This window comes from Phalacrocorax aristotelis, chromosome 18, assembly GCF_949628215.1.
Source record: "Phalacrocorax aristotelis chromosome 18, bGulAri2.1, whole genome shotgun sequence".
NCBI lineage: Eukaryota > Metazoa > Chordata > Aves > Suliformes > Phalacrocoracidae > Phalacrocorax > Phalacrocorax aristotelis.
This window is the reverse complement of record NC_134293.1, coordinates 1,636,753-1,651,339: the sequence shown is the minus strand read 5'-3', so window position 1 is coordinate 1,651,339 and position 14,587 is coordinate 1,636,753. Positions and strand designations below refer to the sequence as shown.

The 14,587-nt window shown below is 49.2% G+C and overlaps 1 protein-coding gene across 1 annotated transcript in view; it reads left to right on the top strand.

Annotated features, from left to right (window-relative positions):
- SSH2 (slingshot protein phosphatase 2) overlaps nucleotides 1-14,587 on the top strand; it is a 103,926-nt gene that overhangs the window by 76,090 nt on the left and 13,249 nt on the right. Inside the window, 8 exon segments of the mRNA XM_075112756.1 lie at nucleotides 407-528; nucleotides 2,955-3,023; nucleotides 3,798-3,863; nucleotides 5,031-5,225; nucleotides 7,064-7,157; nucleotides 7,285-7,413; nucleotides 10,801-10,847; nucleotides 12,314-12,460. Coding sequence (XP_074968857.1) covers nucleotides 407-528; nucleotides 2,955-3,023; nucleotides 3,798-3,863; nucleotides 5,031-5,225; nucleotides 7,064-7,157; nucleotides 7,285-7,413; nucleotides 10,801-10,847; nucleotides 12,314-12,460 — 869 coding nt within the window.

Sequence of the window (14,587 nt, the reverse complement as noted above, 5' to 3'; positions counted from 1 at the left end):
TTTGGACAAAGCCCTGTGAGAGGCGAAGAGCACGTTCGATGCCCATCTCTCTCGCTGACGTGTGATGCTCCATGAAGCTCAGTAGGCTGGGACCAGTGAGAGGACTGTGGCAGCCAGCCTTGTGGGCTGCTGCTTAACGGCAGCCTCGGCGGGGCAGAGCAGGCCTGCAGCAAGGTGTGCGGAAGGCACTGGGGGCATGCCAGCTGTGGAGGAAAGCAGTGTGTGCGAGGGAGTAAGCCGCTTCTCCCTCTTCTGGTTACCCAGCTGAGAGGTACGGGCCGTCCGTACCAGTGCAAGCTGCATCACTGCTTCTGCGCCTGTCACTCAGCATGAAAAGGTGGCTTGTAACGGTAATAGTGTGTGTTTTGCTGGCTGCGCTGCTGATCTCTCCCCTTCCTTTCCTTAGGCTGTAAGACTGGAAAGTACCTACCAGAACCGCACTAGGTACATGGTGGTGGTGTCCACCAACGGCAGACAAGACACCGAAGAGAGCATTGTCCTAGGAATGGATTTCTCTTCCAATGACAGGTACTCACAGTGTCCAGGTGGGGGAAGTCCTTGTGTTCACCCTCGTGGCAAGTGTAGACACCACTGTCTGGTGTCCATGCTTTCTGGAGGATAGACCGCCTCAGATTTTCAAGCTTAACACCTCTCTTGAGATCCAAAATTCCCCTTTTATTTCTTTAAAGGAGGTGGCAAATGGGAAGGCAACAGCGCAGGTCAGCGTTTCCTCCATTCCTCCGAGCCTCAGGCTTGTGTGAGGGCATTAAGTGCCCTTAAGTGTCTCTGAATGGTGAGGTCCCTACGCCCTGCATCTGCACACCAGAGGCAGAGACAGCTTGCATGCAAAGACGGAAAAAGCTGCAATTAGAGAAGATGGACATCAGGGTTCAGGAGAGCAGCTAATAAGAAAGTGACTGTCAGGCAGCCCCTTGCCAAGGCCACGGCACTAAGGGCCTGGTGGGAATGTCGGGGTTGCTGGTGGCAGACCTTACACGTGTGCTCTCCCCACACATCAGTATGTCATCAGGGTTTAGTGCTTTTGCCTCGTTCATTTAAATTGCTGCTGACCTCTCCAAAAGGCTGCAGAATGTGGCTGGGAAGCAGCTTTTGCTGCTGGAGTGACCGTAAGCCAGGGTGCAGCACCCCTAGAAGCTTCAGGCTTAGAAAGGGAGACTAGGCACTTTGGAGAGGGCATGGAGGCATGTGGCTTTTTTGAAGGGTTATAAGTTAAAGTCTTGTAAGTTTTGGCATATGCAGGCAAAGAAAATCGTGGCTATTCAAACCATTTTGGAAGGCTTCATATACATGCTTAGTTCTAGCTGCTACAGGAATGAGTCTTGCTACTGACCCTGGTCGCTAGAAGTGACTTTCGGGTAGTTAGCAGGTCACTAGAAAATCTTATTGAACTGTTTGGCTAAGAAATGGCCTTCCGAACAGCCTGCTGACCACAACAGCCACCACGCTTAATCCAAGCGGCTTGATTCGGATGCTTAGCTCAAGTGACGCCCGCTAAAAAGGGGGACTGTCTTGATGCTGCCACTGGCTCCTGGCTCCCTTCCTGTGCATGTTGTGCACAGCTGTAGCTCAACGATGCTCTTGCGGTGGGGTAAGAATAACTTGTCCTTGCACAGGTTGCTGTGAGCTTGGAACTTGCTATTGGCTGTGATAGACCAGCACAGCCACCTTTGATAACTGAGAGCTCGCTGGTATTCAGTCTCTAATAACATAGCAGGGTCATTTTCGCTTTCTGGTAGAGTTACTTGGGTTCTGGATGGTCAGTCTGATATACCCTCCCCTAGCCCACTTGGTATTTATAACTCAATGTAGACTTGTTGCTATGGTCTCTGATAAGCGCTTGCTGAACAGTATCACTAAAAATAACCCAGCCACCTTGGGAAGCCTTTTAAAAACACATCTTTCCATGAGCTCATCTCATGTTGTCAACAGAAATAGCTGTGTGCCACACTGTCTCCTTGTGCTGGGCACCAGTCGCTCTGAGGCTTCGTGCCGTCTGACCCTCCAAAGCCTCGAGTCTCGCCCTCTTCCCCCACTTCTCATGAGCTGCAGAGACTGGTGGGGGTGTTAGGGCTTGTGGACATTTGAGAGCAGTTAGCGCAAAGCATGAGAACAGGAGGCAGCTGAATCCAATTCTTCTTCAAGACGCTGCTTTGATTAGGGACTATTTTACAGCTATATGAGATGCAGCTTTTTTGTTTGACAACCTGGTGCGGGTTGTGTGGGGTTCCTCTGCCCCTGCCTTTTTTTCCATCGCTCGACTTCTGCTTTTTACTTGGCTTTTTTCCACTCAGCCTTACAGAAAGCAGGTGGCTGCGAGGGTAAAAAGGTCAGAGCAGCTGAGAGAGGAGTGGGATTGCCAGAAGCTGTTTGTCTTGGGCGGGCTGTTGTGCTCATCCTTGAGGAGTGGGAGGGAGAAGAAGGGGCAGGAGTCAACAACGGGTGATAGGCTGTGACTGCTAACCTACCACGCTGCCGGTCACCCTGCTGTTACACTAGACCGATCCCAGCTCCCCGCAGCTGTGGCTGAGGGACAAACAAGAAAACAAAGCTAAGGATTGCAAAATCAGAGCTAGAACCAAACCACTTGAGCCTGGGAGGGACTAATCTGTAAAGAAAGCTTTGAGCTTACCGAAGACTGTGAGCCCCCTCTGACCTTCCGCACAAAGCTTGCTGCTTCTGAATCCAGTTTGCTCTTCTCCTGGGTGTATGTTAACCCTTTAAGCTTGCTTGAAAGAGTACCACTGCAGCCTGTATCTGGCTAACGATCCTTGCCAGACACCTGTAGAACAACACTGGCTCTGTTTGCCCTGAAGCAACACTGGGGTTTTTCATTTTTTTTCTAATGAGTGTGGACATCTGCAACCATTGCTGTGAAATTAGAATAATAGCCCGGTGTTGCAGTAGATGGGCTGACCTTCTCTCTCTTACTACAGTAGCACTTGTACAATGGGCTTGGTGCTGCCGCTGTGGAGTGACACCTTGATCCACCTGGATGGGGATGGGTGAGTGTCTCTTGTTCTGGGTCTGTAGCAGGGGGTCTCCGTGTGTTAGCTTACAGCACGGTATATGGAGGATTCAAATGATGGCAGAGCCCTGACAGGTCCAGCAGAGCTCCTGCTGTTGCCCTGTGTCAGGGTAGTAGGCTCAAAGGCCCTAAATCACTGTGGTTGTGGCAGGGAGCACCAATAATTGACTTATCTATGAATAAACACGCACTGAGACAGTGGCTTGTGTGTGTGTTTAAGCTGGAGTAAAGGAGCTTTTACTGGTGAGTGGGTGTGTAGTGAAAGCTCCTTAAAGGGATCCTATTATGTGTCCCTCCATCATGCTTGCAGCAGGCAGCATTCGACCGAACATGAAGAAAGAATGATGTTTCTCTGCCAGACAGACACCTGACTTGCAGCCTCCTGTTTGTGCCAGTTACAAAGGCTGTCCAGTGCAGCGCGTGGAATGACTTTTCTTTCCTTGGTAGCTGCCCCAGGACCACTTTAGCTGGACTCTGTTGCTCCCAGCTGTGGCACTGAATTTGTGTTGCCAAGGTAAACGGCACAGCCCAGCATTGTCCCACTGTTCTAGTTCTCTTCCCGGACAGCAGCTGCTTTAAAAAGTTACCTTAGAGCTTTTAGCATGCTATTTTGATGTGTTGGCTAGCTGAACTCAGCAGTGTATGCATAGGGCTGCTCCTTTGCTGATCTAATGAGCTACAAACTATCGGTTATTAATTGAAAAGTTGCTTTGGGGACACATTTTTACTGTGATTATTTTCCTCTCTCCAGAGGATTCAGCGTGTCGACAGATAACAGGGTTCATATATTCAAGCCGGTGTCTGTACAGGCAATGTGGTAAGTACTTACTATAACCTGTCCCAGTGATCCTTTTTCCAAGGTGTGTTGGCTGCTTGAGCTTTTAAAAAGCAGGTGCTGCTTTGCCTTATTGGTATCTTGAGACCTGCTCGAGCAGCCAGAGGTCTCCTTCAGAGACAGGGAAGGGAGTTTGATACCAAGGGAAAAAAAAGAAACCTGCAAGTGCTGGTATATGTGAGTGAGTTTATAGCACTGCTGCAGCCACACCTTCGCCTCAGCTGGGGCAGGAAGGAATGGGATAAATTCCTGTGCAAACCGCTGCTGCTTTGAATCTCTCCAAAGCAGAATTGCTTTGAGCATGTGTTTGAAATAAATTTTTATTTATTTTACTTGTCATAAATAAGGAAATACACACTGTGCATATTTTAGGAGTCTGTCTCCAGTGAGATGTGTTCATTGTGATAGAGAGAAGCAAAGAGAAGCTGCCTGCATTTTTCTTTCCTTTTAGGGTGGCTCATGTAAGAATGTAGTGGCCATGAAGGTATTCCTGGCTCAAGCTTCTTTGCATTGCAGAAATACATTGCCTGTCAGGGTGTCATGCTACTGTGTCACCCCAGTGATTTTGACCTGGATCCTTCTGATCCCAGTCAAAGATTTAAAACAAGCTAAAAATAGGAGAGGGGGATTTGTTTCCCAGCAGCAGCTGAAGAAACTTCTGACATCCCTTGTGCAGCAAGAGAGAGCAGACACCTAAACACCTCAGTAAAGTCAAGTCCCAAGCCCTTGGCTGCGCAGCTCTCCATGTGTCGTTGCTGCGTGTCCCTGCCCTGCACGCAGGGGAGCTGATGGCACAGTAGGAGCTGTCTTGGACAAGAACTCTGTGCATCTTATTTACGGCTTAGGTAGTTGCAGCAGTTTTTGGAGCCAGAAACACAGGTGCCTCAGCCCTCTGACTTGTGGGCATCTTCGCCACTATCCAGGCTTGCCTTTGCATACCTCAGTTAAGACACGCGAGCTCTTGCGACGCGTGGTTACGCACACCCTTGCAGGACAGCCTCCTGCTCGGTGCAGGGGCTGTTGCATGTAGCACTGGGGTTTGTACCAGCTGATGGGATGCGAGTAGCATCCTGGATTTGGCTGCTGCTTTGTGCTCGATACCAGCCTGGGGAAGAAATTACAATCCTGCAAGTATTTTTCCCTTTCTAGGTCTGCTTTGCAGAGTTTACATAAGGCTTGTGAGGTGGCACGGAGCAACAATTACTACCCAGGGAGCCTCTTCCTCACGTGGGTCAGTTACTATGAGAGCCATATCAACTCTGACCAGTCATCTGTCAACGAGTGGAACGCCATGCAAGATGTCCAGTCCCACCGGCCTGACTCGCCCGCCCTCTTCACAGATGTGTAAGTCGGTATGGCTCTGCTGAGCCAAAGCATTTGCCTGCCAAGCACTGCAATCTCCAAATGAGGAGACGGTTTCCACAAGAGATTACTCTCAATTAGGTATTAATGAGGAGAGGTTTCCTGTTCCAGGTAATTAGCAGACCCCTGGTTAGGTAAACACCAGCACTGGAAGTTTAGCCCTTCTGGGGCTCCCTTGCATCTCCTCCAGCCTCTGTTTTTGGCCTGGTTGTTTACCTTGCACTTCGCTTCTGCAAGGTAAGTCCCATGTTACTAGTGAGGGAGGCATGGTGTATTTTCAAGCACCTAGACCTTCCTCTTTGCTGGTTTTGTCCTCTGGTTTCCAGGCCTGGTGTGTCCTGGAAGGAACAGGTTTCTCTGGACTTTGCTATTTCGCTGGGACACATCTGAGCACATGTTTAGAGTAACATGGTCTTTTTTTCCTTACTCAGTTCATTTTGCTGTAAAGCGAAGGTTTTATAGATGGACTTCTGAGACTGTGAGCTCGGAAGCATCCTCACAGGCATCCACCTGATACACCTAAGAATGGGGACAAAGAGCAGTGCTGGTTTTCATCGTTCTGAGGAGCTCAGCAAGTGTGCAACAGGACAGTGTATAGGTCCCAAGCTGTCTCCAGCTACATGGTTGGACGTTTGGTGATAGGTGGTCCAACACAGTGGCGGAGGTGGATAGGTAGGCAGTTTGGAAAGGCAAAATTTGTAGGCTGTATCAACATTCAACATTTACAACCCCTGTACTTAGTGTTGCTGATGGGGCTGATACCATATAACTTCAAAGGTAGTCTGTGTCCAGATGTGATGCCAAGCGTGAGGGCTTAGTTCCCCCGTTTGTGGCAGAAGAAATGACTTCACTAGCCCCAGCTGCTTTCCCAGTATAGTAGTGCCATCGGTTGATTTATGCTCCGATATTTCCTGTTGTTGGAGTTCAGTGAGTGAATAATAATGCTAAGAGCAGTTGTTCAGCTGTGAACAAGTCCTCACACTTGATTGTTTTTTAATGTACAAGGACAGTGGCTGAAAAGTTTTGGCAGGCTGTCAGATTACTATTCTCTTGACACATTTCATGTATAAATTTTAGGTAGCCCACCCTTTCCCTGGTGGGAGCAATTGAATGATTTCCTGGGGACACCTAGACAGCATTCTCTTAACTGAGTCCTGAAATAATGCGTGAGGTTAAAAGGACCAGGAACTTCCATGATTTTCATTTGTGAACGACTAGTTGGACACTTGTAAAGCAGAGAAGTGTCTGTGCGGCCACCGTCCTGGCGGCCCTCCAGAGAAACAGGAAGGTGGTGCGAGATGTTACTGCCGGGTCCCTTCTAAAGATGATGGGTGAGGCAGCTTTGTGCTGCTGCTCTGTTGCAACTTCCCCTGGTGTTAGTCAGGCTATTTTTGCAGCTGGTGATAAGGCCTCTGGCAGCAGAGGCTGGAGGAATGCACAGAGGCTTAGCTGCCCTCGTGTCTCCATGTAAGGAGCTTTGGAGCTGTTACCTTTCCAAGAAAGGTAGGGGAAGGCTTAGACGTTGCTCCAGAGAGTATAATGCAGCCTTCCCAATTTAAATTTTACCAAATACCAGAGGTTCTCTGGATGACTACAATGGATTAGGAGCGTTCAGTTGGTCTCTCTCATATACAACTGGGAAGCTAAACTGGGTTTTACAGTCACCTGAATTCCCTCCAGCTGAGGACATGCCTGGGGGTAGTGTATCTCAGATACTCTGACATCTCTCTGCAGAGTATCCAGCCTATACAATACCTGTTTAAAAAGTGCCATGATTCCAGTTTGTTTCCCCTCCCGGTGACTCTGCTTTCTTCTGATAGCCCAACAGAGCGGGAGCGTACGGAACGGCTAATTAAGACCAAGTTGAGGGAGATCATGATGCAGAAGGATTTGGAGAACATCACATCAAAAGAGGTGAGTGGTGAGGGAGCAGCACTGGAAGCGCTGTTGTGCAAACTAGAGAGCTCTGCACTTTATGCCTTGAAGAAAGGCTAGAGCAAAAACCTCACGTGGCTTCCATGCATTCCTCCTCCCCACCCAGATACGCACTGAGCTGGAGATGCAGATGGTGTGTAACCTGCGGGAGTTCAAAGAGTTCATTGACAATGAAATGATAGTGATCCTTGGGCAGATGGACAGCCCCACCCAGATATTTGATCATGTCTTTTTGGTAAGTCTAACAGTGAATTCAAGAAAAAACACGCCTAACGCTTCTCACTATGTCGTGGTTGACACAGGGGCCTCTGGAGGAACTTAAAGGAACTCTGAAGGAGAGGTTGGCTGATCCTGGGGTCGCGTACTCTTAAGCAAGACACAAGACACCAGTGCTGTTGAACAAGAGCAGCCTGGCTTCTTGGCTGTACTAAACTTTGCCATACAACACCAGCCTAGCTGTAGACCCTGTCCCTAGAGGATGGGAGGGGAAAAGTTTTAATTCCAACTACTTCTCAGAGCCGTTTCCATTGATGTAAGACCAGTTTTGTAGCTTTAACTGTCCAGGCTACCCGCACGCCAAGTTCTCAGTATACGTGTGTTTGGGAAGGGCATAACTACAGCAAAGAGGGAAGGGAGCTGTTGGGGGGACTGTGTCACATTCAGGTGGAATGACGCTACTGTAACATGGAAAGCTCCGAGCTCACGTGATCCAGGAGGAACAAAGGAGCTTAACAAAGAATCCTGGAGATAAGTCACTTAACAAAACATGAACATTTTGCCTTTTAATGTTTTGCTTGCTCAGTTGCCTTTCATTGCTGCTGGGGCCTGTCTAATTACTGGACCTCCTTCTGGTGAGTCAGTGCTCCACTGGATTTCCCAGCCCCGAAGCAACGGACGCGGGTTTGGTTGGGCTGTCTAGCCTATGAGGTTGGCTCAACTTTAAACGAAGCCATTCCTTTTGGACCAGTTGGTCTTTCCAGATGGAGAGGGCCTCTCCCCATCTCCTGAAACTTAGTGCCATGGCTCAGAGGGATGGTGTATGTTAGTGTGAGCACTCCCAAGAAATGGTGGTGGGTTAAAGCCAGGAAACCTGAAGTACCTACAGCGCAATGGATTTTCTTTTATTGCAGACTGTGGTCTCCAGAGAGAGAGAGACCTGTTACAGGCTTACAGTGCTAGTCAAAAGCAGTTCAGGCAGTTTGGTCCGCTGCAGGGCTTGTAGTCTTGGCTCTGAGTACATTTAGTGGGAACGAGACCTTTAAAACAAGGCTTACAGGCAGCACCAAGAAGAGCTGTGGCTAATGTGTGGAATAGAAGTATTTGCAAAGCAGCTCTCTGCAGTGAGGAGCAGTGCTGCTGGGGCTGGGCGCCAGCTTAATTCAGGAGTGTGTGTACTGGAAGGCATGGAGCTGTTTCCTTCCAGGTGGAGGCAAGAGCCCTGTGGGATCCCACTTAGGGAGTGCTAAAATGACTAAGCAGGAAATAAGAGACATGGTGATGCTGGTAATTGTGGATCAAAGGACAGGAGAAGAGGCTTTCACCACTGCAGCATTGTACTCCATACCTCTGGACATGGGTGGTTCTCAGGCCTGAATTAAAGTATTCTTCCTTGACCAGAAAGAGACGACATGAAGCTAAGTACATCTGGGGGGTAGGGTAAATACAGCAGGGATTAAAACATGTTTGTTGGTAGATACTGAATAGCAAGAGCCCCTGTAGTCCTCCTTCAGAGTGTGCACCTCTCTGGACTTTGGGATTGACCTGGTCTGTGGCTGAAGGCAATGGATTCTGTTGAAATCTGGGCTACCGTGGCATGTAATGTTTGCCCCTTTATTCTGCTTGAAATTGAGTCCCATCTGTGCTGAACCCTTGACTGGTGTCCTCATTACCATGATTTCCCTTATGAAGTAGTTCAGTTTGGGAAGAACCAGCTGCTTTTTCTTTCTATTCCTGAACTGTCAAGACAAGACAACAGACTGGTCCCCAGTAGCTCCCAGAATAGTAACGCAGCCCTTTCCTCTGTGTGTATGTCTAGACGCGGGCTGTGAGCGCTCAGGACTTTTCTGCAAGCACTGTCATGGGCGCGAGTTCGTGCCTGAGTCAGAGCTCTTGTACCTCCCCCATCTCAGATGCGGGGTGCCTATGCACGCTTTCTGGGGCAAGCAGCAACCCATCCTCTGGGTGGACACTGCTGCTTCTGCAAGACTGGGAGGCTCTCACTCTCAGGCTGGCTGGGTTTGCAGGCTGGCCGTGGGTATGCTCCAAGGGCCAGCTCACCGTGGCGGTGCCTCTCCTGGCCCTGGGGCGGTGTGGAAGCCTGTGCCATGGGAGCAGTGCTGTTCTGCTGGTGATGGTAGTGCTGCCTGGGACCCTCTTGTTTACTCATTCATAGAGTCACAGAATGGTTTGGGTCGGAAGGGACCTTTGGAGCCCACCCAGCCCAGCCCCCCCTGCAGTGAGCGGGACATCCCCAACTAGACCAGGTTGCTCAGAGCCCCGTCCAGCCTGACCTTGGATGTTTCCAGGGATGGGGCATCGACCACCTCTCTGGGCAACCTGGGCTGGAGTTTCACCACCCTCAGTATAAAAAATTTCTTCCTTATATCCAGTCTAAATCCACCCTCCTTTAGTTTAAAACCATCCCCCCTTGGCCTGTCACAACAGGCCTTGCTAAAGAGGTTGCCCCCATCTTTTCTACAGTCCTCCTTTAAGCACTGGAAGGCCACAATAAGGTCTCCCCACTGCCTTCTCTTCTCCAGGCTGCACAACCCCAGCTCGCTCAGCTTGGCCTCGTAGCAGAGCTGCTCCAGCCCTCACATCATTTTTGTGCCCTCCTCTGGACCCGCTCCAACAGCTCCATGTCCTTCCTGTGCTGGGGGCTCCAGAGCTGGACACAGCACTGCAGGGGGTTCTCACCAGAGCAGTGTCATCTGAACCATCTTTCTATTTAGGAGCTGGTTTAGGGCAAGGAAGCAGATACTTGTGCACCTTAATTTTTGAAAGAAGCCTTTGAGTGATTTTGTCCTCAGTAAGGGTTTATGTGTTTGAGCAGGAAGCAAGCAGCTTGGAGGCCCTGCGTGTGCTGCAGAGAAGAGAGTGAGCTAGCCGGAGTTAAACGCGTGTGTTCCTCTGCTCACGCAGGCTTTGAATGTGGGGAAAAGAGATGTAACACAAGCGAGCTTACGGTGTTGCTGCCTTTGATGTGTGAGATGGGTGTTTCATGGATAAAGAGCACCTGGATGGTTTTTAAACACAGGCAGTCTCTCTTCTGTGGGGTAGAGCTGGCAGCAGCCTCCAGGGAAAGGGTGGAGTGGTCTTGTCTTTGCTGAGGTGGTTTTGTCAGCGGTTTGCAGGAAGTGCCAGCATGTGGTGCTGGGCTCCTGCTTTGCAGAGCTGCCTCTTGCTTCAGAATGCATCTGGTGAATGGGGCGAGATAAGGTGCTGAACATCAGCCCTGTTACCACTCTTCTGTGAACGCCTTTACTCAAAAGACCCCCTGCTCTCCAGCACTTGGCTGGTCAACTTCTTCCTCCAGTTCACTGGTGACAATCCTTCCCTCTTCCAGTCGCCCAGCCATGCCTTCCCTCTGGCTGATGTGTCCCTTTGCATGTTTTCCCTGCAGGGCTCGGAATGGAACGCCTCCAACTTGGAAGACTTGCAGAACAGAGGGTAAGTAGCTTCAGGCCATCAGCTTAAAAGCAAGAGCCTGGCCTCAACACTTGTCTGTGCAACAAACTGTTCCATACCTGCTGCGTAACCTGAGTCTTACTAAAGGATTTGCAGATCTGAACAAGCTCTTGTTTCCTCCAAACTCCACGTCTACAAACAGGCACCCTAAAGTAAAAGAACTTTATTCCTTGACCTTGACTGACATCCCCTTGGCGGACGAAGCCAGCAATCTCATACCTATAAGTAGCAAAAAAGCTACAATTACTGAACTAGATGCTGCGCAATTGGCTCTGTGCCCTCTGCTCCAGCCTGTTGTTCTGGACTGAGGTGTCACGATTACAGAGGCGCTTTGGAGTCTGGACCTCCGGACTGCGGCAGGAAGGAAAATATGTAAATAGCGTTTGTTGCTTTGAGTGGGGCCCCGTAGGAAGTGAAGTCCTGTAGCTCTTGGGCTTAGCACTGATGGGTTCCTCTGGCTCCTGCCCTTTCTACCTTTCAGGGTTAAGCTTAGTGTCCTTTCTCTAGGCCCGGTGGATCTAAGCACCAAGATTTTGCAATTAAATTATTATTTACACATTTGGCTTATTTGTGCCAATCCAGTGGAAGAAACTAATCACTCTACTGAATTGAATTGATAGCATACTTCTGTGCCTTGGAGAGTCAGCCTGGCAACATTGACTCTCCTCATTCAGCTCAGGGTCTGCTGCAGTTCCCTTGGGTCAGACAGGTCCTACTTCACTGCCCGAGATCTCGTACCTGCTAGGGAAAAGGGATGTCACCCCCTTGCGGTGCCCTTCTGTCTGATACCCCAGCATGAGTGCTGTTCATAAGCATCTTACGAGTAACCCTCAGGGCTAAAAATACTGCATGTAGTGTACATAAATACCATATGCTTTCTCTAGCAGTTTCCTTTCCAGAAAATTTAGGGATAAGAAATAAATCCTCCCCAGTGGCTCGTTGTCTGTTACATCTCTCCATAGTTATTTTATGCATTTGTTTAACTCTGGTGTTGCTCACGAGCTTATGCCTTCAGTCCTCCTGCGCTGTTGGTGCAGCAGGAGGAGAGATTCACAAAGGGGCTTTGAGAAAGTGTCCAAACGCGAACCGAACGCTCTGTGCAGGAGCTCCTGGGACACAGTGGTGCCAGCACTCAGGATAGAGGCGGTGGGCAAGCAGTGTAACCTGACGTTCTGTAGGGGAAGCTTCTACCCTGTATGGATGGAAGCTGTTTTATCAGAGGCTAGGCTCTAAACTGCTCTGCAGAACCTTTCGTCTGTGTCAGCTGCCGCTTCCTTGCGTTAAGGCCTGGTTTCCAAGGAGGTATGTTAAAGACTGCAGCTTCAAATGCTTTGAGTTTTACCGCTTGCAAAGCAGGGCAAGGCTGTTGTGTAGCAGCTGCGCTATCTCTCTGAACTTGCTGTGTTTTGCACAGTCTGCATTTTTATCTGCTGCCTGTTCCCATGCAGGGTGCGGTATATTTTGAATGTGACTCGAGAAATAGATAACTTCTTCCCTGGGCTCTTCGAGTACCATAATATTCGGGTATATGATGAAGAAGCAACAGATCTTCTGGCGTATTGGAATGACACCTACAAATTCATCTCCAAGGCAAAGTAAGTCTTTTCAGAACGGAACACACACATTTAGAAGATGTATACTAAGCATTTTATATTTCCTACTGATTTTCTTAACTGCTTTTCCTCCTTGCCGACCTAGGATCAAAGCATTTTTATTTTGTAGTTTCTGTCTAAGCGTTAGAGCTGCCTTCCACAAATTCTCATTCTTGTGGGTGCTTGTACAAGGAGCGGGTAGGACTAGGCAGGGGGTTCTGCCCGGTCGCAGTCCAGGCAAACAGTGGAGGAGATCATTTCTGTGCAAGAGAGCTGGCAGTTTGCCTGCTGCTTGGGAAGTGCGGTGGATCTGCAGAGGTGCTGCTGGGAGGAAAGGGCACTGACAAATCGAGCAGGGCTTAACAAAAGTAAGAAGCAAAACCTTATGAGCCAAACCCAAATGTAAGCTGTTGCTGCACTGTGAGGTTGTACGATGAAGCCCGCAGCCTGGGAGTGATGACTTGTGGCGTAATGCTCCAGAGCAAACTCCTCCCTTTAGCAGGATAAGTGCCTGTGCAGGTCTCTGAGCTGTCAGTTACAGTGCGTAATCTGATAGCGGATGCTGAAAGTAGGGCCTTTTTACTGCAAAGAATTGCATCCCAGTTATACAAGCAGTCTCGAGTCAATTCAGCAGCCTTCTTAAGGGAAAACTGGTCAGAAAGTAGATTGGCATATGTTGCCATTAAAGTATTATTTCCATTATAGAAGCCTGTCATCTCTTAACCGTAGCTGGTGCTTGCAATTTCTCATAGCCTTTAAAAGCTGACTTGTCTGAGTGTGGCTCAAGATTTATTTTATTTAAGATGGTTTTTTTTAAAAGACATCATTGTATTCCCTTAAGTATTGATTTTTGAATTGTCATCCTCAGAAGTATTTTCCCGCCCAGAGTATTTTCCACTGGGGTTTAAACAATTGGGCGTCAGTACTGTGTATGAGGTGATGTAAGTTAGTAGTCTTCCAAACTGGGGCAATCACTGTACCCCCTTCTTTGCCCTGTCTGCTTGTAGTGTTTGGGGTTTTTTTTAGTCACCAAAAGCATTGCAACGTTTTGATTAATTTGATTTGCAAAGCTGGAAAAGTCTTAGAGCTGTCTAAAGGCTGCTCTAGCCCCATAAACCCCAAAGAGTGCAGGCATCTCTCACAGTGCCTGGGGAGTGTGGGTGCGGGTTCAGGGCGGTGAGCAGCTGAGGTCTGAGCTTGTTGAGGCACATGACTGTGTGTGCTCCGTGGCCTCCTGGTTTGTCCTGGGGGAGCTTCGCATGGCTGGCAACCCAGAAAACCTAGCGCTTCAAGGAGAAAATTAACAGTGCCAAACGCAGGTTCTCCCAGCCTGCTCCATGCCAATGCTGCCCGGCGCATGGAGTTCACAGAGAAGGGCTGTCGCCTTCCTCCTCGTATTTTATGGCAGACAAATGTTTTTTAATTCCTTGGAGCAGAGCGCTGGCTGCCCTTTCAGGCTCTGTACCAGCCTCAGCAAGCAGAGTAGCTGCTCATTGCATTCAAAGGCACTGTTTGCTTTGCCTTCAATAAGAAAAACCAATTAAAACAGAAGGACCTTCCACCCGATTGCAGCAGGGCTCTACACTGCAGCCATCATTTGAGGTCTCTGCCCCCAGCCATGGGGAGGCCGTCTTTTCCACTTGCTTGCATTTAGACAAGTACTGAGGTGAAGGGCTGTTACAAACAGAGCAGAGGAGGTGAGCTTTCTACCTATAGACACTCCTAAGAAATGGTGGTATCAAGAAAAACCTGCCAGGTTGGTCTGTGGGGCTTTTGGCTGGATTTGCACCTACCGGTGCCTCGAGAGATGTGGGTGGGAGCTAGGTGGGGTTTCAGACACCTGACTAAAGCAATGTTGGTCCTGTTCAGCCAATTGCCAAACCCAATAACACACCGACAAAAGTTTGCGGTAGAAGAACCATCTCTGTGCTAGGGGCTGCCCTGAACTGCTCAGTATCTTCCAGGGATGTGTTTCTAAACTGTGATGCCATGTTAGTGCGATAGATGCCCTTTTTATCTGGAATACTGCTTGATACCAGCGGGGTGCTGGGGCCGAGTTCAAGGATGCCGTGTTAGTCGTTAGCAGTCTTCACAGATCTCTGCAAACAACCGACGTCTGTCCACTTCGCG